The following is a 23859-nucleotide window of genomic DNA, read 5'->3' on the forward strand; positions in this document are numbered from 1 at the left end:
ATAAGGAAATAAAAGTAATGTCAAGTTGTCAATATTGGCGGTGATGCTTCAAGAACGCAAGGACACTAAACTTGCATCGACGATTTGAATACGCACCATCAAATTTGTCGTTCACAACTGATAATCCTGACTCCATCGTCAAAGGTATCAACTATAAAATGACGTCACTGAACGCGTCCGCACACTATATACGTGCCCTGGCACGAGTCTTTCGCTTGAAAGTCTGTCATGGCCACTCTTGAGTTCATGGAACGCGAGCCGTTTTAATTCCACAATCTCTTGAACCGTTATTTCGAAAATTGCAGGCTGTGCTGTTCCTGGTCACTGCTCATTGGACCACCTCTAAGCAGGGTCATCGAAACAGGAGAATGGGGAGGGGGGGATTTAGCCCCCCTTCCCTAGTTGCGTTGAAAGAGGGGGCAAGGGGCATAACGGTGGAAGGGGGGGGGGGGGGGGGGTATCGCCCCAGCCCCGAACCATCATAGCATTTCAGAGCTATAATAAAATATAAGGGGAAAGGAATATTACCCTTCTTCACCACCATCACCTCCTTTCTCTCTCTCTCTCCCGAACAATTTCTACGGCCCCTCTTGAGCGTCCTATTTTTTTTTGTGTGTGTGTGTGTGTGTGTGTGTGTGTGTGTGTGTGTGTGTGTGTGTGTGTGTGTGTGTGTGTTTGTGTTGGTCGTACCTTAATTCTTTCTTTAGAGCGCAGCTCTTCGGCGCCCGTTTCAGGGTTTCGCGGCGTGGGCGTCGCCGTCGGCGTAGCAGCCCGCTACATTTAGCGCGAAATTGACGTCACATGACCTCAACACCAATTCAATTCCCAGCTACGTGACTTCAACGCCATTCACTTCTCCACTAGACTGTCATGCGATGTCCTTTTCCCTGCTAAATTTAGCGGAGAAACTGAATGGGAGGAGGAGAGGAGGAGGGGAGGAGGAGGGGCATACGCTCCGCTCCGTACCCTCCCTTATTCCTCCTCAAAAGTTGAGCTCTAATTTCGCATCGCAAAGATTTGTAAACGTCTTTAATTTTTTTATTTCCCTTTCTTCGGCTTTTTTTTTTTTTTTTTTTTGTTATCCTTCGTTTTTCGTCATCTCTCAGACATTACCGACGTCTAAACAAACCGCCTGTGGGTGACCCCGGTGGCGTTGTTGACGGTGGCGGAAGATGAGCTCTATAAAGCCGCCCGCGTACGGCTCCACAACATCACAAAGTTCAATCTTCGCCTCGATTCCGAAGCGAAGATTTTGGCCTCGAATAACTCCTTCCCAAAGTTGTGAAACGTCACTTTGTCGTCACCAATAACTTCCAGAAACGACGATCTTGCGACGAGAAAGTTCAGAGTATTTTCCGGCCGCCTAGGTACAATCTACGCATCATTGACTCTAACGCGGCGTAGGGATGTAGGGACACTCGGGCGAGACGTCATCAGTGCAGCCGTTCAATCGGCTGGCACCACGGTGTTTCTCGCACGCGCTTCGATGGAGCTCGCTACGACTTTATGTTTTACATTCTCGCTGGAATTTGAGCACCGAGAGAGCTTGGATGATTGACACCTCGCTCGGCTTGACGTCAGCGTCGCGAGAGTCCAATCAGCGCGTTCCGCAACTTTCAGGCACAAAGTTGTGCTCGACGAGTTTAGCTACCCTGGTCACCAAAAATTAACCTCGTGTGCATGCATTCATAGCTACTACGCCTCTATGATCTGCATGCGCCAAGTCAAGCATATCGTTCCTCGCCTTTGTGAGAATGACCACTCTGGAACCTCTCAGAAGGCAACCTTGTTCCACTGAAAGTTCTGCGCCGAGTCTGCAGTACGGTGAAAACTGTTTCTTGAACAGTTTATGCAATTCCCCACTTGAAATAGCTGTGAGCACTCGAGACAAGAGTGAATCCTGTTGGGTCATTTGAGTGAGTTTACGTGGCGATAGTTCGACACCTAGAGGTGAGGCCAACATAACTACGTCCACCGGGGGAGAGTGCTCGTCGACTTGTGCCGGAAGCGGCAACCTGCTGAGTGCATCAGCATTTTGATGGTGTCTTCCCGGTCTGTAGGCTAAATTTTAGTCGTAAGTGGCAAGCTTGAGGCACCATCGTGTCATCCTTGGGGAAAGGACTTGGGCCATTTGCTTTTTTTCTCCCAAGATGCCAAGCAGCTAGAGGTTGGTGATCTGGTAAAACTGTCACTTGTCTGCCTGCAATGTACTGGTGAAAATGACTGACACCGTAAATTACTGCCAAGCCTTCTTTGTCGAGCTGGGAGTAATTCTTTTCCGCGGCTCCCAGTGTTCGCGATGCGAAAGCTATTGGGGCCTCTCTGCCAAGTTCATCTTTCTGGGCGAGCACGGCATTAACACCGTACGGTGACGCATCGACAGGTAAGAGAAGAGGCTTCGTCTCATCGTAATGAGTAAGTACAGTGGAGGAGCGTATCCAACCCTTAAGTGCATCAAGAGCAGTCTGGTGCTTCTTTTCCCACTTCCAGGGCGTATTTTTTTCCAGTAGCTTGTACAGCTCGGCGGCAACTTTCGCGCGGAGATCCACAAAGCGGTCGTAGAATGCGAGAAGCCCAAGAAAAGCTTGAAGCGATGTCTTATCGGTTGGCTCGGGTGCTTGAAGGACAGCTTGCACTTTCTCCTCGAGTGTGCACTCCTTCAGCGTCAATTCTGTATTCCAGAAACTCAACTGACTTGACGCCAAACCGGCACTTCTCTTGCTTGAGGCGTAATCCTGCCTTGCTTAGCCTCGATAAAACCTGGTCCAGGCGTTCAGCATGCTCAAGAGTGCCCTTCCCACTGACAATGATGTCGCCAAGGTAAACACTCACCCCTGGAATTCCGGCCAGTGTGGTCTACTTCATGCGTTGGAAGATGGCTGGTGCTGCTGAAATTCCGAACGGGAGCCGTTTGACTTGGAACAGTCCCTTGGTGGTGTTGATGGTGGTCACAGTAGCAGTTTCCTCGTTGACCTTCATTTGCTGGTATGCCTGGTAGAGATCCAGAGTCGAGAGGACAGTTCCACCGCACAGATTTGCGAACACTTCTGTCGTTGTTGGCAAGCGGTGCGATGTCTTCTTTGCGGCTGCGTTAACAATGCTCCTGTAATCGCCGCAAACACAAAACGTGCCGTCGCCTTTGCGTACGAACACCACTGGTGTCGCCCACTCAGCATGTTGCGTCGGTTCCAGGATGCCCTGATGTTGCAAACGATCAAGTTCTTCTTCCATTGATCCTTGCAGGGCCAAGGGCACAGAACGAGCCTTGCAAAACTCGGGTGCTGCTCCGTCTTCCAGTTCCAGGTGAACCAAAGGGCCCGTGTAACCGTCGATGTCTTCGTTAAAGACATCTGGGTGGCGTGCGAGGACCTCCTGGATCTCTTGCGCGGCCAGAACAGCCTGGTTGATTCCCTGAACCCGGATTTTCAGCGTTGAGAACCAGTCTCGTCCTAAAAGGTTGCACCCGGTTCCCCTCATGACCTCATGACCAGCAGGGGTAGCAAGTAATCCTTCGATTTGAACCTGACGCGAACTTGCGCAGAGCCGAGGACACTTAACTCCTCTCCTGACCAGGTGCGCAAGTCGAGCGGTTTTTTTGCCAACGTCGGAGCGTGCTTCTGCCACGTTCGGTGGTAAGTCTCTTCGCTGATCAAAGAGCGTGCGGCGCCCGTGTCGAATTCAAACTGTAGAGGTTTCCCCTCCACCCGTAAGTCCACAAGGAACTTAGGACACGGCGCTTGTCCACTTACTGCTTGCAGCTCGTAGCAGGACTTGCTCTTCAAAGAGGCGTTCCCGAAGGTGTGTGGACACTGTACGTTCCTTGCCCGGTCTTGGCCGGCGACTCTGGTTTGCTTCTTCCGAGTAATGCAGGCCTTCTCGATGTGGCCTTTCTTGGAGCTGAAGCGGCATTCTGCTGCCTTGAACTTCCAGGTTGCAGTCTCATGCCAGCCGTCGCATCGGTAGCAACGCCGTCGTGAAATCGAACCCTTAGGTTCGAGCTTTCCTTGAGATGCCTTGTTGGTCTCAGCGGAGCTCGTCGCTCCTTTGGTTTTTTGTTGGTGCTTGGACAAACTTTCCGCTGATAAAGCGATGTCCAACGCACGTTGAAAAGTCAGCTCTTTTTCGGTAAACAGCGTCTGTTGGAGGTGTTCGTCGCGTACTCCGCAGACGAACCTGTCCCGGAGCATGACAGCTTGTGGCAGCATAGTAGGGTTCGTTTTTGGATTTGGATTAGATTTGGGGCTAACCCCTTTGTACCGGGGGATCTCAGCAGCGCCGGATATAGCCTGGGTAGTAGCTACACTAGCAAATGTCGTAGTTGTGTTCCCTTGCTGATGAAACTGATGTCACGGTTGCTTGCGACGACGTCGCTGTTGCAGTCGTCGATGTGGCAGCTTCTGGCGACAGTACTCCAAAGTTGCAGTCAGCTGTCATCCGCTTGAGTGCTGCGACGTAGCTGCTGATTGACTCGTCGGGCAATTGATTGCGTCATTGGAAAACTCACCGGCTGTAAAGCTCAGGTGGTCTTGGGTCGAAGTGCCGCTGTAGAAGTGTCACTCAGTCACTAAAGCTGACTTCCTCAGGTGTCTTCGGTGCGACCAGGGCACGAGCAGTTTCGAAAGTGTCGGAACCACAAGGCGTGAGAAGAAGCGCCCGGTTCTTTGCTTCGCTGTTGACGTCGTTCGCCACGAAGTAAAAGCTAAGACGCTGCAGCCATGATGCCCAGTTCTTGCCAGAGAAAGGTTCGATAACACCGCGCATACCTCCGGTAGCCATAGTCTTAACTTCTATAACTACTACGTTCTAAACCTAACTACTCGTCGCCAATGTTATGTTGGGCGTCTCAGCCCGTATGTAGAGGGAGTCTACTCCAGACGGGGCTGAGTTTGAACTGCTTTTATTCCCACGATATTCGTACGGCCAAGCCTGCTCACGTCACGGTCGGCTCGAGTAACCCAATCTCCGGATGCCGCGGCGGCGGGACGGCGGCATTACTTGATCGCCCGAGTGGCGCCATAGGAGTTTCACAAAGCGGCGGAAGGTTGCTCGTATTGCACACAACAGTGACAATATTCGCAGGTGCGAGGTCAGTCTCAAAAATGATTATGCAAATAATATCCAAAGTAAAACCAACAGGAAATAAACTTTAAAATAATTCAAAGAAACAAACATGCGACAGTCCTGGAAGGGGGGTGTAAACAACTGTCAAAAAATAAAAATAACTTTATATACAATTACAATATCTCCAACCTAGACCGAAAGCTGAAGCTCCCCAACTGTTTTTTTTTAAATTAAATATATTGTCATGTTTACGCTATTTCTTACTGCTCGCACCACAAACGGCGGCACACGGCGCCATTTAGGTAGGCTCCCTTGAAGAGGATTGACACTCAGTCCACAGTGTCAGCAACAAAACAATAAACAATGCGACGCTATTTTTATTGTGCGTGTGTGTGCATGTCTACTATGTGTGCGACTGTGTCGCCGAGTGCTAGGCCGCTTGTGCGAGCACTGAGGCTTTCAGAGGTTCCGTCGGCACCGGAAAGCCTTGCAAAAGTATTTGTAATTGTGCCTCATAGTTTTTAATTACTGATGCTCGAAACTAAATAAATTACAATTGCAATTCGTTTTAGCAGAAAGTAATTAACTACAATTACAAATTACCAGAAAATTAGTGAAATTGCAGTAATTCAATTACTGTAATTGAAATACTACCGAAGTATGATTTTAATCACCGATTTTACCATGTTGATTGAAATCAAACATTTTGATATCAGATATTTGAAAAACTGATTTTACCGCTGGTACTTCAATCATTTCATTATTTTCAGGTACATTTATCTTTTCATTTTATGTCGCTCAAATTATTAAGTAATATTGATATGAGGATAAGGAGCAAATATAAGACTTCTTTGAGGCAAAAGTAAATCAGAAAATTGAACGCCCTCTCTATTTTGCAGCTCATTCTTCGGGTATAGGAAAACAAGGCAAAGGGTAGAGTCAAGAACAAAAAAAAACTATGCCTGCATGAACAAGCATATGAACTCAGATATTAGCAGAGAGAGGTATAGAAGCAGGAAGACAGACTAAAGCATAAGTCTGTGGTTGATTTGCATATTCTATTTTATTTAATATCTTGAGACAAATAATGTTTCTCTCAGAAAGCAATTTAAATCAAATCAATGTTTTTTTTATAATTTTTAGTGAGAAAACTGTAATTTGGTTAATTCTAAAGTCATGTCCGGTCAATCAATGCGGCCTATTGCCATAAGTGCTCTTTGGAGGCCGATATTCGCGTACAGATTTCTTGCATTAAATGTAAATAATGAAGAAGTCTTTCTAGGCCTTTCTTCCGCAGTGCACAACCTCGTAAGGTGAAGCGCACTCGCGAGTTTCTTGCTTTCCTGCAAAACACAGTGTTTCAGGGAGAAGCGCGCTTTCCTGACGAAGGCCGGACTCCGGCCGAAACGTCGAAGATTAAATCGTCCGTTGTTGCTGTTTTCAATAAGGGTTCTTTTCTTTTATATAAATATATATTCAGGGTGTCACAACAAAAAAATGTACAGGGTTTTTTTGACCGCAAAACTAAACTAGGCATCGCCGAACGCTCATTCTCCGCCCGAAGGTAGCGCTGGAGGTGACAACCAGATGCCAAAGTTTCATCCCGAACGGACACCTTATTCAAAAGTTATAGGTGACTTTCTGAAAATTTCAATGGGAAAATGGCGGCCGACGGAATTTTCGAATACATGGCACCAAAAACCGAAAACGTGAAAAAATAGGCTCAATTTTCCCATTGAAATTTCTGGAAAATCACTTATAATATTTGAATAAGGTGTCCGTTCGGGCTGAAACTTTAACATCTGGTTGTCACCGCTAGCGCTACTTTTGGGCGGAGAATGAGCGCTCGGCAATGCCTAGTTTATTCTTGCGGTAAAAAAAAAAACGTATTTTTTTGTGACACCCTGTAGATATACATACCACCATTACCTCACGAGCCAAAAGACACGTAAATACAAAACCGAAATAGTAACAATAACGCCAAAATTGTCTTTCAGTAAATTGCATGCGTGTTCATTTATTTAGATTTGTTAAATTTCAATAAGGTCACAAGATATAGCCCTCGTGAACTTTCCCTCGCAGGTTGTCCAAAGGAAACGTGGCACCATTGTGAAGTTGCTGTCGGCGATTTCCACAGTAATCGCGTATAAAGGAGCAATAGCTTTCTCATTGCAAAACTAAAAGATCCTCGCTTATCATCACGACTTCTCTTTAAAAGCCGCCGACTTCACGGCGCGCCCGTCCTCGCGTCGACTCGCTCACAGCTTGGCCGTCTGCAACATGAGCAATTTGTTTCCCAGCTCGTCGAGCGTGAGCTGCAGCGTCCGGCGGAACCCTTCAGCAGTGAAACCTTCGTTGTCGTGCCGCTTGGTGCAGATGCTGAAGCGGAAGTTGTTATCCTGGTTGCTGTAGCACACCCCGTAACCCCCTGGAACAATGTAGCCGAAGGACATAAGGATGTCGTTCCTTGCTGTGACCTGCAAGAAGAAAATGGCTAGGGTCTCATCACCCTCTGTGACGTATACATGATGTACAACGGTGTCAATGCTATAGTACACTCGAGTTAGCCTGCGTGGAAATGAGATGAATGAGCTAGGCCAACAAAAGATGGATTGCCAATTGTCAATGGTTAATTAGTTTAGTTGATCAGGATGGAGGTAGAACAAATGATGCGCAACCCGAGGACGATATGAAAACAAACAAAAAAATATGCAGAACCAATAAAAAAAGTAAATATTTCCGACAATAACCGCAGAGGCTGGATGTGTCGCACAATCTCGCAATCACGTTACGATGAGATAAACGTATCTGTTCATGGACGTACACATCGCGACACTGTTAGCGCAAACACGACATCGGCGTATTTTCGCATTTTACTTCCAAATAGTATTAGCGAGCACGCAGTTTTATCGCTTACATTATAGAACTAAATGAGCTCTTTCCGTAGATATAATAACTTGGATGACATCCCCTTCGTTTCAAAGAGAAAAACTGGAAAAACTGGCGATCGCTTGTTCGCGCTAACAGTGTCGCGCTCTGTACCTCGGCAATATTCACTCATGAGCGCACTCAGTCACTTCAATAACCCTCACCGATCAAGCGTGAGGTGAGGGTCAGTGTGCTCGTAAGCCTCGAAAACTTATGTGTTTGAGTTTGAATAAGTGGCGTGAGTTTGGTGAGGGGGCGTGAGCTTGGTGACTTCGTGAGTTCAATGAGGAGCGTGAGTTTGTGAATTCGGTGAGGGGCGCGAGTACATGAGATCGATGAGTTCATGAGTTTGGCCAGGTATGAGGTCCCGAGTGGACATCACTTTGATGAGGGTTTGCAGTGTGATATCGAGGAAGGGCAGGCCAAGTGACTTCTCTGTATATTTTCGGAAAGTTGAGTCGGCTCTCGGTTCACAAATGGTGCTGTTAGCTCGTACTTTTGATTCTCTACGAGTGACGGGAAAGGAGGAAAGAGCGCAGATACGCTGTGAAGAGAGGCTCCGCCTCTCTTCACAGCGTCTTGGCGTGGTCTTCTGCCAGCAGGTTGCTGCTTCGTGGCGGGGTGACGAGAAAGGGGGCAGGGCTCTCCCGCTCGCATTGCCCCCGTGAGATCGGTGAATTATGTGAGTCTATGAGTTCGTGAGTGAGGACTTGAAGGTGATTACGGCCGTGAGGGTGAGGATGAGAGAGTTTTTAACTTTTTTTTTTTATTTTGAGCTAGCTGTGAGAAAAGAAGTTCAACGAAAAATGACGACTTATGGTCACGGAGTGAAGGACAATCTGATTTCTCACCTAAGTCGACATTTTGGATTGCACCAACGCTCATGGCCGTTATGAATTTACTCAACTAAAACATATCCAGATACTCACCCGTTAGTCTCGTATGAAGCCATATTAACTCAACCGAATTTCGGACGTCACTGTTCCGTTCTTTGGAAAGCGCGCTGCAATACTAAACTATTTGACAATCGGACTTGAAGTTTCAATTATTGCCGGTCCGGTAATCTATAAGCCCAATGTCTGCCTCCTAGCACTTTAGTGTCAAAGACAGCAGACAACCCTGAAAAACTTCCGGTGGGTGTACCTGACTGGTACAGAGGGCGTACGTGAGGCCCTTCAGGTAGCCTGGGTCCCTGAAGAGCTCCGGGACAGGTCGGTTGTTTTCTTCGGCAATTTTCCTGAGGCCCAAAAGCACACGATCCACTCCCTTGCCGTACATCGCCTGTTAGAAACGGACCCGCTTCGAGGTTAATGCGCGCCTTCAGCTAAGCAAAAAGGCACTAAGCGTTCAAAGTGCGCTGTCGAGGACGTCCAATCATTCCGCATGAAATATTTCAACATAAAATCTATTCACAAGTGTAGGAAACGACATTATTGAATAAATGAGTCCGGTTTGTACGGGTCTGGCTTTGGCACTCAACTGAATTCGCTTGCCTCAGTTGTCGGCGCCGGAGCGACCCAGTAGCCGCGCGCAGTGCGACTGAGACACCTAAGAAGTTCCCCCTCCAGCGCGAGCTTTCTACCTGCGGAAGCGCTTTCGCGCACGTGCAAGTATAGCGCGACAGAAGGCAATGAGGGCGTGCTAGAGGCGGAACTTTTCCCGCAGATCTTACGTTGCAAAATACTATGGTCAGTCAAATTTCCCATGCCTCGAGACGCGCACCAGGGGACGTAGTATCCCTTCAGTTGATAATTTCGTCTTCGTTCGCCCTGACCCCTCGAACATTTTTGTCAAAATAAATAATATACAATGTGACATTGCATTTCCTTTGCACTGCTGAGCAAAAGTACTAGTAGTCCGGCGTCCGACAAAAACAATCCAGCTGATTCAAAGCTGTCACTTTCGCAAGTGAAGGGGCGGGGACTAAACGCGCAAGTATCTAGAACAATAATTGCCAGAAGCTCTTTTGTGGAAAGATGTATATATGATTGCAAGCAGGATGTGCGGCGCCGCCATCCCTCTGCCCATGTGAGGAAGCACGCGAAATTAAAAACTTGCCAAAGTTACCTTCACGTGCGTCCTGCACATGCTTGCACGCATGGGGTATCAGCCGGGTCGCGAACTCTCATTTATTGTCGGCCAAGATCGATAATCTCTACAGCAAGGCATGCACACTGTCAAAGCATTGTGGAAGCTTGCCTTCTATACGGACGTGCTGCAGCAAGAGACTCAGTCATGTGGTCTAAGGACGTAGCCAGAGGAAGGTGAAATATGGTATAAACTTAAGCGAAGATAGACAGATTTCACTAAGCGTTCCACGCATGCGTGTTGGCGCCATAACTGTGGATCATAGAAGACGGGCGCCAGTTCACGAGTAAGCTGGTGCCATCTCGTGCTCTGCTCGCGCAGACCCCTACCGGCGTTGTTTCGCGTGCAGAAAGACCACAGCTCCAACGATGCATGGTGGCACCGGTGGCGTAATGAAAGTGGCTGTGAGATCGGTCTATTGGGCACGCATCTGAGGGAGGTTTGGGGTTCAAACTCCCCCCCCCCCCCCCTTCCCACACACATCCATCATGCTGCCGAACATACTGTTTTGCTGGGGTCGCCGCCGTGCTTCTATTAGCGCTGTGAAGAGAGGTGTTGCCAGGAATTTCAAGCCAGGAGGGGGGGGGGGGTTCTCTCTTCCAAAAGAAATATTTAGATAGACAGCTCATATGCAGCGCTAATAAATAATGTTCCTATAAGCACGGCGGCGACCCCAACGATGTTCGACAGCATGATGCGTTTGCAGGAGTACTCGCGAAAGAGAGAGCTTCACAGGCCTACCATTCCAGCTTTGAAACTTGCCTTTCTTGCGCGATTGAAGGCGCTAAAAAGAATGCCATTGGCAGTTAGAGCGATTGTTACTGCGGATTTCGTTTCCCAAAAAAGGACTTCTCTGCCAGTGGTCCCCTTCTGTTCAAACTTCAAATACTGCGCACTGTTAGGTGCCGAACGTAGTCCAGCTGACACTATGCTATAGGTGAAAGCGCTGTTTACAAAGAAGCCCCCACGAGGTGTGGACAAACGCGCAGTTCCCGCATAAAGTGTGGGCACTGCGCATGCGCAGAAACCAGATTCACGTCAAGTGGAGAGTTTGCGCGTGCGCCCTGCCGATAGCTGCGCCGCCGCGGCGGCGTGGCGTCAGGGGCAGATTGGAGCCACTAAATAAGCTATGCTTCAGAGCAACGATACTTCAGCCATCTTGGTGCTTAAAATCAAGGTTGCCAGTTATCTGAAGCTTTATATGAAATCGCAGGAGATGCTTTCCGTCCTTCAAAATTGCTAAAAAGGCTCGCGAAAGAGCAAAACAATATCCTCTGAGCTTCCTGTCACCGTGTCTAAAGCTGAGGGAGTCGCATTTGTTAATCGTGACGATCGACAGTTGCGTCTGCTCTGCACTGAGCACAAAGATGGCGGACCCCATTAGCATATCGGCGAATGGAGTGCCGATATTCTAAGCATATATCGTTTAGTGGCTCTGGTAAAGAGGATATTGTAATGTTAATTTCCAAGCATCTCTATGCGGTTATTGAGGCGCATGTTTCGCGGCGTCCGTATCTGTGACGCCTGAAAAAATTATGTTTTTATTCCGTAATCTGTGGGCGGAGGCTCTTAGGCCGAACTTCTTGGCTCGAATATGCGGGGAACAACCAACGAAATTTGGCCGGAGAAAAGTGGGCTCTGCGGGTCATTTCGCCCAAAACTACCTTGCCTGGAACCATCTTGCCCGAGTCTACGCTTGCGAGCGTTATGACGGGGATCACTGTGACTGGAATTATTATAATTGGTTTCGTTTTGTCCTAAACTATTTTGAATGAGACGCGTTTTGACTGGAACCATCTTACCCGAATTCGCACTTGCGTTCGTTATGGCGGGAACCATTTGGACCAGGACCATTATGATATGATTCTTTTGTCCTTGACCATCTAGATCTAAGCATTTTGACGCCGACCGTTATCCGGATTGATTGACATCGAGTGGCAATGTGCACAAATATTCTGGAGACGTTGCTTTGTTCAGATAGCGCGTCTGGTAATTTCTCGCGTTTATGCAGCATGCCTTGACTAGAGATCAACCACTTTTCACTCTTCTGCTCGAATAGGTTCTGCATCTTTTAAGGGGCTTACAATTAGCGTCTTACCGCAATCTTAAACAGCAACGCCATTTCCACACCCTATATGTAAGTAGTACTAGTTACTGATCGTTGTTAGTCAACAAACTCGCAATCGCACGCTGTCGGTGGGCTCTTGTGCTCTTCTCATACTCTTGTTCTCTCTTTTTTGTGTCCATTTATTCCCCGCCAGGAACGCCGCCCCTTCAGGGTTCTCCTTGTACTATTATCAGCTTACGTTAAAGAAATAAATCTCGTCAATCTTACAACCGTTGTGTGCTTGAATACGATAGACACGTATAGTTTCGAAAGAATCCCGCCACACGGTATTCCGCAGTGTTTTCGTGCTTTGAAAGCATATGTAAAACGTGGTAAGTGTAGATAAACAGCTGTCGAGCGAGAAAAACAGGAGAGTTCGTTTTGAACATTGCAGGATGCTGCATTTACGACCTGTGTACCAAAGTTTAGTTCTTAGCCATTTTATTTTATTAATACCTCGGCATCTCAGCTCCACAGTTAGTGGATGGTCGGTTAAACGAAGAGAAGCGATGTACGGCTCATCTGATATGTCGCTCTCACCCAAAGACCTAACAAATGCTTTTGGCTCAGGCCGAAAAAGAGATGTTTTAATGTGGGCTTGACTTGCATCCTGGTAGGCATACGAGGGTGCAAGTCGAACCGGACGATCCCGATTTCTCTGTGGCACCCAGTTGAAATGTTCATGAAAGCTCAAGAAATACAAAAACGGACTTAATCAGTTCACACTTCTTGCTTCGGGATTGATTTCTTGCACCAATTCTTGTCGACTAATGCCAAAATGTTTCATTGGCCGTTGAGTGTATAGCGACCTTCACGGTCAGCACAAGGCGGTCTACAAAAGAAGATGAAGAGGCGAGAGCTCGCGCGGTCGCGGGCACATAAAAGCAGTTCGAATCCTACCGCTGTCTGTACTGGTTGCTCTGAATCTAGCGCCTACAGATTTGGTGACCAGGACGTTATAATCACCACATGGTCTCCAGTCGCCTGCATCTTTCTTGGCTACCATGTGAAGAGGTGATGCCCAGTTACTCGACGATGGACAAACGATTCCAAGTTCGAGCATGTGCTCGAACTCGTGATGAGCGTAACGAGCGTTGCCGACCATCTTCCCTTCATCCTCCTGGGCCTTCGCTCGGCGCTCAAAGCCGACCTCGGCTGTACGACAGCTGAACTGGTATATGGTTCCCCATTGCGCCTCCCTGGAGACTTTTTCTCTCCAACCTCTCCCGACTCTCATCACAAACAAAGCAGCTATATCGCAGACCTTCGACAAACCATTCGTGAGCTGCAACCAGTTTTTCCCGCTCAGAGGAATCCTCAACACATTTTCATGATCCAAGACCTTGAGTCGTGCACCCACGTCTTCTTACGGCGCGATCGTATTCGCCGACCTCTTACACCAGCTTACGATGGACCTCTCAGAGTACTCGATCGCCAGGTCAAGACCTACACTCTCGACATCAACGGTCATAATGACGTCGTGGCTACAGACCGCGTCAAACCGGCCACCCTGGACACTGCCCTGCCCACGCCCGCCTCTGCCATCCCCACCCCATTGCCACCTCCGGCGTCTGCACCTAGACCCCAGTGCATCACTTGGGCTCCTCCGGCATCCATTGCTCTACAAGGGGGAGCCTTATAGCGACCCTCACGGTCAGCACAAGGCGGTCTACAAAAGAAGATGAAGAAGAGGCGGGGCTCGCGCGTTTCGGGTACATAAAATCAGTTCGAATCCTACCGCTGTCTGTACTGGTTGCTCTCAATCCAGCTCCTACAAGTGTAAGATAAGATGTGCTCGCAATTCGCCACGGTATGCGTCTCTTAGGCTGACAGTGACTGTAGATCCCGCCGCTGTTTACAAGAAAAGCCAGCACCATCTATACACCTTTACAATGCTTAGCTCTCAGACGAAAAACGCTGAGCCACTGAGTTATGGACGCATGCGCGGCGTTCGATAATCCTCGAAAAAAGAGATGCTAGAAACGCGTTACACGGCACCACAGCACAGAAGACAAGGATGGCAGCGCGCAGAAGACGACTTTGGAAACGACCTGTAGCCACTGACAAGTTAAGAAACGGATCTGAAAGAGCTGCGGAACGATGATAAAATTCTGTGGACTCGCCATTACCGGCTTTTCTTACGCTGACAGTGACAGTAGAGTTATCACAGCCTGTACGCTAGAATTTTGACGTCATCGCACCAAGGTCGAGCGCAAGACAAAGAGAGACGCAGAGAGGCTTGGCATTGGGCTGGGGCCCAATTGCCAAGTTGGTGCTATCCTAGGGCGATGGTGTTCCATGTAGGAACGGAAACCTGTTTACGGGCCTCGATGGTCCTACGTGGTGTCGGTAATAAAACACGCACAAAACGCACTGACATTCAAAACGGTACCTACCAAGAACACTTTTGTGGAATGGTGCACAGCATGGCAAGAGACCCTTCTTTTCAAAACCTAACCGAGCAACATTGGTGATCTCCATTTCTTGGGAACGAAGCGTGGGACAAAATCCGAGTCCTCGTGACATGCCGACGCCACACTCGGTTTAGGCACGAGTTGAGCAAAGTTCATTGCCAACGCTGAAGCAGCCCATCGTGTCCAATACATATACTTAAGGTAAGTGCCCAAACAATGGTGGATTCAGATAATTGGCGTAGCTGCTACTGGATAGCGTACACCTTTGAAGATGGTCTATGGCAGGGCGAGTCTTAAACCGCTGCTGGCTCACCATGTTGGCGTACTCCTTGTGCGATTCGACGGCGTTTCGCAGCAGTACCTCTGTCTCGGACAAGTTGAGCTTGCCCTTGACGTACTCTCGGCAGAAGGCGTCGCTCTCCATCGACTGCGACCGGATGCACTCGGTGCGGCCCAGCAAAAACATCCGCGTCGAGGCGCTCTCGTACGTGGACGGAGTGTGACCATGCAACCTGCGCACAAGATTACGTCCATGGTTCCGGAAATGATTATTCGAGGAGGTCCTTGTTTTATCTTGAGTTGAGTATAGCCGGTGACAGGTTAAGAGTTCAGAGGAAGCTCGATCCTCCCACTCCCCTTTACTTTAGCGGAGCAAATGCTGGAGAGGAGGCGACTTCCTTTCCAGCGTTCGCTCTGCTCAAGTGGAAAGAGGTGGGAGGAGCTTCCTCTAAAACCTGTCACCGGCAATAAATTTCACGAGGGTCTTAAGAGCTTGGCGTTTATTAAAAATAACCGATGCATGACCTGTATCGCTATATCCTCTGTTGTACCTTGCATGTCAAGGCTACGGCGTTGATGGCAATTCGTACAGACTGGTATTAGTAATACAGCAAACTACCGCCACATAAAAGTTTCGGCGCAGAAGCTTCTGATTTGACAGTACTACATTTTCCGATTTGTTTTTTTTTTTTTTAGTTTTGCAAAGATTCGGCCAGCACAGACCGAAACTTGGAAACTAGTTTGACGCCATGCAGTGATGTATTTTTTGTTCATGAGTGCGTTTTTATGAAAACTTCTCATGTCAAACAAAACATAAAGTTAAGAATGAATATAAATTTTAGCACGTTTTTTTTTAGGAAAGTTTTAACCCGGTTGAGAGCATGCGCACCATGCATGCTCGTACATGCGCACGAGGACACTGCCATAACGGCTGTTTTGGTGCTGCTTGAATGACTCTATTGGCTGTTATGGTTGAACGCACGGACTTTTTGTGAAATGAAGTATAGGATTTTTCTATAGATAACCTTAATCCTCCTGACCCTCGTTAGCCCCGCGACAAACCTAAAATCACCCTCTAAGCGACAATGAGCACTTCAAAAATTTCTTTGAGTCCTTGGATATGACACGTATGACGCGGTTGCATTTTGGGTTGTTCAAAATCGAAGCGTGCATCAAAAACTCGAAATATTCCTAAATATTACGCCAAGTACTTGTTTTCTACGGGATGAAGTTTAGTTTGCGACATACGTGTAGCTACTTATAAATGGGCGCTGAGAGTTTCGTGTTTCTTTTAAAAGTGTAAACCATTTTAGTGTGCACAGAAGTGCGCTTTACGAAAGCAGTGCTCAGAGGATTTACCCATCCCGTAGAGAGGGGAACCTTAGTGTCGAAGAGACGTACCGGTAGAAAGTGAGCTGTAAGGAGACCTGGATGAAGCTGTCGGGGCTCAGTTTGCACGTCTTGATGAAATTCTTGCCGAACTCTTCGAAGCGGTAGTCAATCACGTCCACGTCCCTTGCCAACCTAGAAGGCACAAAAAAAAAAATTAAGTTAAGTATGAACGACCATAGTGCTGACAGCTTAGATAAACGCAAAGTGCGGCGAGGGCTTGACACAGTTGGATGGATGCTCACGGCTGCACCCAATATAACGGGCGGTAGCTTGCGGCACCTAGCTCGGAAATTAAAAACCAAAAGTATGATTCCTTCGTTGGCCCTTCAAGACCAATTTGCTTCTCCTCTGCAGCTTTGTAACTATCACCAGGCGTTGTGGAATATCACCAGGATGACCTTTGAGGGATCGTGCAACAAATCATCGCATTTATGCTCCGGTGTCAGTGACATGGCGACATTTAATGATAAGAAGATAGAAAAACGAATCGCGAAGCGAGAAGCGTGAACGTAAGCCACGCCCTGCGTTTCTGAAGCTGTCAGTGGCTGTTAGCGACTATTCCCAAGTTCCACCTACGGTGTCGCTGCCCTGGCGGCCAACTTCGGAAACGTAAAGAGGGGGAATTTCTTTTGCCTGCGTAGGCCCATAGCGTAGCTGACGGAGGCTCACGAACACCGCCGAAAATTACGTTACGTGGTGGTAGTACGTTAAACGGGTAACGTGATGTGCTACAAAACCCTACCGCGCAATTAAGACGCCGAAGAAAGCACGGTCGGCGTCCACTCGTCACCAAATCCCCCGCGCGACGCTGCCCGTTCGGTCCTCGGTTTCTCCAGACTTCACTCCTACTCGACATTGAAAAGTATTCGTCAGGAACAATGTGTGCTCGGTGGTTGCTAACTCTCGTGGAGCTGCCTTTGAACATGACAGTGACTGTGAAAGCGTAAATGTCGATGTCATCAGCGTAGGTGCTTCCCGCTTGCCGAGCTAGAAGCGGAAGTTGTGACGGGCGATGGATTACAAACAAGCGCTCCCGTATAGATTTTGAAGGTTAGTTCTCACAACGAAAAACAGGTTAAATGTTTTCTTATTTGGTATATAACAAGGCCAAGTGCACGGCGTGCACTATGGAGACTAAATCGCGGTTCCAGTGCTTGCGCTATGTGACTGCTCCATCGCTTTCGCCCGTGAGCTTGTCACGGTTACATTTGCAGCCGGCCTGTTTCGTTGAATACAATTTCCGATTAAAGACGCGGTTTTATTAAGAATCTTTCTTTTTATATTGTGTATGAGGAGCGCTGAAACATATTGATCGAAGTGGGAACTGAGCAATACCTGCTGCGTCTTGAGTTTGCTCGACACCGAGTATAGCATAGCGACTTGAAATCATGCTTCTTGACGTCAATTAAAGTGTTACGAGTTCAGGAATTATCTCCTTAATGTTTTTGGACATGTGTAAAAGGACTGCATACGACTGCAATGTTTGGACGCGTGCTGCCGTGCGTAATGCACAGAATGATAGCGTATAACTCTTAGGGCAATCATTGAGCGATGTATGCGAATGATTCGGTGCTTCTGTAAAGTCATCCGTATTTGCAGATTGGCAATGTAGCGATCCAATTTGAGTCCACCGTAGTGCAATATTTACGTAAACAAAACTTGGACCATGTTCACTTCCTCGCCGCGAACCTAGCCGCTTGCCTGATTCGTTCGTTCGTCACTTCCGAACATTTTTGGCACTTATCCGAGCAGGCAATGGTCAAAGTTTGATCGCTGGTCTGAAGAGATGTCTCCTACCGCTCGTCGTCCTCTGCTGCACTGTCTGTTGGCGGTTAAAGCCCACAACATAAGATAAATCACGTTTAACGCGGCGGTGCATCATTCAGTATATATGGAGGCTGAATAGCAGCGCATAAATGTGGTCGCGGCGCTTATTTTTCCACGCTTACGTTGCGTGACCAGTCAACCGGTGGGTGTTCTCGAATGGGCTAACTGTTCGTGCGTTATAAAACAATCGAATGTCCATCGCACCACACTTCGTTTCCGAAGGATGGTCGATCTTGCTGAACCTCTCATATCAAAACGATCCCCATTTTGACCTCGTCGGGGCGTCGGTGCCGATTGTTTTCAACCTTCAGTTGCGTGACCCGCAACTAGGTGTTTGAATAGCTGCCCGCGCATTTTAAAAACGAATGAACTAGTAATATTTTAAAGTCAATTGCAGAGTATGTTGTGTCGCAAAACACGTCGACCTCACTGAATTACGGTGCACACGGCGAACCGATCCCCCTCTAGACCGCCATCTTTGATTACCGCAGCGCCCCCACCATACTGGCTGGAACTTGCGAATATAGCTTTGCGTTTGCTTGTCATTAATCTATAGTAAATTACACATTAAAAATACCGGGCGTGTCGAATATCGAGCATCTTATTGTTCTTAACTAGTCAATGAGATTATAGCATTAAACAATAATGCCGAAAAACGAACAACCGAAGCAAGAAGCGTGAACACAAAAACACGCTCTGCGTTTCTTGATCTATGCGGTACCATAAATGCATTACTAACCACAATCATAATATTAATTACAATGTATAAAAACACAAAAAATACAGATGTTTACACTTCTCTGTAATGCGAAATTAGAGCGCCGCTCTTGAGGTATGTTGATTTTGTGATATGCCGTGGTAGAGAATTTGAGAGAGAAATATATAGATATATATATATTTGATTTTTTTGTTGTTTTGTTTAAGGGTAGGGCAGAGAGGACGAAGAGGGTACTGTGAGAGCCCCATAATGCAACGCGCGCGGTGTTTGTTTCAAGGTGAAACGTTTTTGGCTAGCTGCTCCGGATTTCCGTGAAGCCGCATCTCGTGAAGCAGTGGCCTGTGACATCACATGACATCGCAACTTCCCCGCTAGATTTAGCTGGAAAATTGACGTCACGTTACCTCAACACCAATTCAGTTTCCCGCTGAATTTAGCGGTGAAAATTTTATCACGTCACTTCATGCCACGTGACTTATACATGTACAAAGTCGCTTTCCCCGCGAAATTTAGCGGACAAACTGAAGCCGCATGATCTGAACACCAAATCGATTGCCCGCTAAATTTAGCTGGGAAACTGAATTGGTGTTGAGGTCATGTGACATCAGTTTTGCCGAAAACTTTAGCGGGGAAACGGAATGCATATTGTTGCATTATGGGACATCCCAGACCGACACACCAAATCAGTTTCTTCGCTGAATTTAGTGGGAAATTGAACTGGTGTTTAGGTCTGTGACGTCCCATAATGCAACGCGCGCGGTTACGCCGACGGCGATGGCGACGCCGATGCCGCTATACGCGGAAACCGGAGCCTAAGATTTGCGTTCTAAAATTAGTGCCAAAACTGGTCATAATCTGCAAGTGCCGGGGGACCAGGCAAACACCTTTCAAAAAGAGAAGGCCTTCGCGCTTACTCCGTTACGTCAGGTCCAGCGCTTGGAGGACACAGTCGGCTGGGCGCTGGGTCAGCACCACCTAGAATAATGAAAGCCTCCACATGGCCTGCTGTCCCTCCATAAAACGTCATCAGAGTCGGATCGCGCTAACTCGGATACTGAGCCCGAGCCTGACCTTCGACGTGGTGGTCGGACACGAGACCCGGCCGAACACTGACACAGCACTCGTGCTCAATCTCAGTCCTCGATCGATCTGACCGTGATGTGACGAGGGTGTGGAGGCGGTTCGGAAGCCTTTTATCTAGGTGGTGTTGGCTGGGTTTGCTGGGCTGACCACTGATCTCTATTGTAGTAGGCTGGATCGCGGATCGGGCGCCCGTCGGTGTCGCCACCGGCGGCCATTGCTTGACACCAGGCAATACACGCAAGCTTATGGGAGAAACGCAAAAAAATAAGAATATTGAAACATGTACGCCTGCTCGGAGGCAAGTATTTTATGGTGTGCTGCGATCCTTATGTCGGGTGTTTCGATATCAAAACGGTATTTGTGAAACGTTCGAACGCCAATTGAAAAAAATCAAACGTACCGGAGCACCTACGGCTGAGCTGGCAAGCTTGCTCTCGTAGTGGAGCAAACAAAGGAACTTGCCGTCAATGAGACCATCCCTGGGGAAGCTTAGAAGTTTACGAATGACAAAGAGGTTCCATCTCGACAGCGGCTTTCTGGGAGTGATCGAATACCGCGTAGCAAAGCCTTCGAGCTTGTCGTCGGCTAAATCCAACTCAACGAAACCGCCACCGACTCCGCGGTAACTCTCGCCTCATTGAGCTGCACTACATTGAGTCACTTTCGACCACAAAATATTTGTCTATAAGAACTGCGAGGGCTGTCAGTTTTAATGTTTGTACGCAATCTATTTGACGAACTTATCGAAAAGCAGCCATTCAGTGCCGACAACAACTTAGAAACGGGGGAAACGGCACTTTTTCTTGTTTTTCCCGTAGAGTCCCATGCATTTAGTGGTGTCAATCAATGGCCACCGGTGGCGACTATCGGCCCCAGCTGCCGAGGCCGGGGTCCGCGGTCTAGCCTACTGCAGTAGAGATCAGTGATGTTGACACCCTGGCGTAAACGAATTGCCACGCACGCGAATAACAACATTTGGGCCACTGCGGGGCATGGATCGCATGACATATTTGCCATTTTGGTACGCGTTGTAGGTGCATAGGCTATGCGAATGCTCGTAGTCCATGTGTGCCAGTGTTGTCAATTTAGCTGTTTTCCCCCTAAAGTCCTCTAGCAGGATAAATTGCCGTTTGGTGGTTGTCTGTATATTTTAGTGGTTAAGCGATAGCTTTAACGAGCTTGTGACGCAGAAAAGCCGAAGTCTGCGTCGGTGTCGGTAGCGTGACCCTATCGACCAATCCTGATCGGTCGATAGGGTCATGACGTCACAGCCACATGATATCGCGCGGGAATTTCAAACAACCCACAACGGTCATGTGAAACGTGATGTCACGCGTGAAATGAAACTTTTAATTAACTTGTAGCTGTGCGGTCAGCGGGTCGATCTAGTCTGCTATCTAAGGCGCGCTCAAACTAAAAGTTTATGTTGAAGTTGCGAGTTATTTCCTAGAAGTAGAAAATTAGTACACTTTTAGTGTACTACTTTTTACCCTAGGTTAAGAGCTGTTTGGTAGCTTGCATATGAGAGTCATTAAAACGTGTTGGAAAATAGACTTTTCTTTCGGAAAAAAATAAAATGATAAATTCTGCTCGCTGTTGCCGAATATGCTTCGTTTAGTTCGTTATACATTGGTTAAACCTTCAAGTGACTCCACTATCTACACCCCGGAGGGTATTCATTGATTCAGATCATAATAAAATTTGTTACATGAAGGCTTAAACATCAGAAAGTTAGTCTGCCTTTTAAATGACCTCTCGTCTTGAGCATCATAATTAATGCAATTTCCTTAAAAATACAATCGTAGCGATATGCTATTAATATTGCTGTCATCGGTACAACTGAGGGCCAAGTACGCTTGCTCTTGTTGCACAACAAGACGCATATTTAGTTTGGTTACGTCAACTCAGAAGACAACAATGACATAGAGCGAATCGGGTACTGACTTTTCCATCTTGGTCTTTGCTTGTTCGATGTCAGCGAGTGTCTCCGCAGAGAGTTCGAACTTAATCTCGAAGGGTTTCTCGTTGAAGCGGGAAGCCGATTCTGGGGTCTGCTTGGATGTCTTCTTCCTTCGAATAGCGAGCGAGGCACTGATCACCCAGCCCGGAACGTGACGCCCAGGCTCTGCGAATTCTACTCTACGGGTGCTTTCTGCCGATGCGTTGAAACACGTTACACGAAAGCGGACACGACAGCACTTTGTGTCTTTTTCCTTCTCACTTTCGAGGCGAGTTCCCGGTGCAAGATCGATTCGTTAACAATGAACGCACTACCTGGTTCATGTTACGATGTTACCATGTTAACCATGTTTAACTCGAAGTGTTTAAAATCTTTATAATATAGAGCTCTACAAAAAAAAAAAAAAAAAAAAAAAAAAAAAAAAAAAACATAGAGCCACTCAATGAGCTACTTATCAGAGTAACCACTCTTCAGTCATCTTGGTGCCTAAAATTACCCAGTTTTGCCTTCCATCCACAAGAAATAAACCTGTCCGCGACAAAGCAAACCAGTGCTGCCCGAGCTTCCCATTGTATCTAAAGATCAAAAAGTCGCGTTTCCGAATAGTAACAATCGCCAATTTCACCCACTCTGCGCTAAGCACCAAAATGGCGGCGCCCACATGAAAGTCAGTGAAAGGACCACGCAGACATTCTAGGTGTAGCGTATTCCTTGGCTCTAAGCCAACCAATAATGCCTCCAGGCCTATTCAGAAACCATCATTTAATTTCATGGCATCAGACGTAACCCAGTCAAAAATGAACGGCGTTTCGACGTAAACATGTTGTTTAGTCGTGTCTGCGATCGAAAAGAAGAAAGTTGCTGTCAAATTGTAGTAATTTTAGTAACTAATTGGGGAAACGTTTTTTAGCATTCTGATCTAAAAATATACATTGAATTTCTGCGCGGGAAAGATGACCGAATCGAATAGCATGAGGAGCGGCCACCTGTCTGACGCGTCACACGGCCCGTATGACATTTCGTTGGGCATGCGGGGCATGCGTCTCGCACCACATTTCAAGACACATTGCACATCAAGAAGCGGGGAGTAATTAAGGCTGGACTGAAGGGTAGTATAAATGATAGAATGAAAGTTGAATTTAATGCTGGAATGAACGTTGGAGCGAAGGTGAACAGGGTACGCACATGTAGGTGAAGGTGTGATCCAGGAGGGGAACGACGACCGTGCCATCGCAGGGCGAGTGCTCCAAGATCATGCCAACGTTCCCCTCAGCTCCCACCACGAACTGCGGCCGAAGCAGTACCAACACCGACTCACACCGCGGTTCAAGCGATTTCCTCTCTCAACGACTCATCTATGACGGCAGACACGAATCCATTATTTGGTTGTTAACTGCGAATATACTACTTTCCAAAAGCAAAGAGATTGACAGAGAGCATGACGGGAAAAGTAGGCTGGATGTCGATGCGCTTGGCCCATGCTTCCTCCACTTGGCAACGCGGTAAGGTCGCTCTGCACAACTGTTTTTATTGCGAGCAGAACAAGAACAGTTAGGTTAGGTTGGGTTAGGTTGCAGTAGACAACCTTTACACGGACAAAGACTGCGCGCGGTCAGAGCCCGCAGTCGTCCCAATTTTTAGCAAATGGTATCTCGCCTTAAGAGTAAAGCGCAAAAAGAAAAACGAAGACAAAGCAGAGGGGGAGAAGTTCAGCAGGGCACTGCGTAGGCCATGTCCTGTTGTCACGTTCTGCTCTGCATCTTCGTCTACTGCAAAAAAGGTGTCTTGGCGTATGCCCCACGCGTATACGGAGAAAAGCATGCACGCGAAACTATCGTTGGCGAGCCTGCTATCGCAACTGTTCTCTTCAAGGACGTCAAGGAGACATCACGACATTGCAGATTTGATACGTGTTTTCGCTTAACAAGCGCTCGCGCTAGGAAATTGCGTCTTAGAACAAAGTGTTTACCGATAAGTTGACAGGGTGATGGGAGTTACGCGC

General features: G+C 47.7%; 1 protein-coding gene across 1 annotated transcript in view; it reads right to left on the minus strand.

Moving 5' to 3' along the window:
* Positions 1 to 7057: 7057 nt before the first annotated feature.
* Positions 7058 to 23859, minus strand: part of LOC8028719 (carnitine O-acetyltransferase-like) — a 60316-nt gene continuing 43514 nt past the window's right edge. The window contains exons 9-14 of the mRNA XM_040498648.1: positions 23043 to 23143; positions 21842 to 21967; positions 16279 to 16401; positions 14912 to 15110; positions 9133 to 9270; positions 7058 to 7538 (exon numbers count right to left, since the gene is read on the minus strand). Of these exons, the coding sequence (XP_040354582.1) occupies positions 7320 to 7538; positions 9133 to 9270; positions 14912 to 15110; positions 16279 to 16401; positions 21842 to 21967; positions 23043 to 23143 (906 nt within the window). The 3' untranslated portion in view covers positions 7058 to 7319. The remainder of the gene's footprint in view (positions 7539 to 9132; positions 9271 to 14911; positions 15111 to 16278; positions 16402 to 21841; positions 21968 to 23042; positions 23144 to 23859) is intronic.

The sequence above is a fragment of the Ixodes scapularis genome, unplaced genomic scaffold (genome assembly GCF_016920785.2).
Source record: "Ixodes scapularis isolate PalLabHiFi unplaced genomic scaffold, ASM1692078v2 PGA_scaffold3__209_contigs__length_174095766, whole genome shotgun sequence".
NCBI lineage: Eukaryota > Metazoa > Arthropoda > Arachnida > Ixodida > Ixodidae > Ixodes > Ixodes scapularis.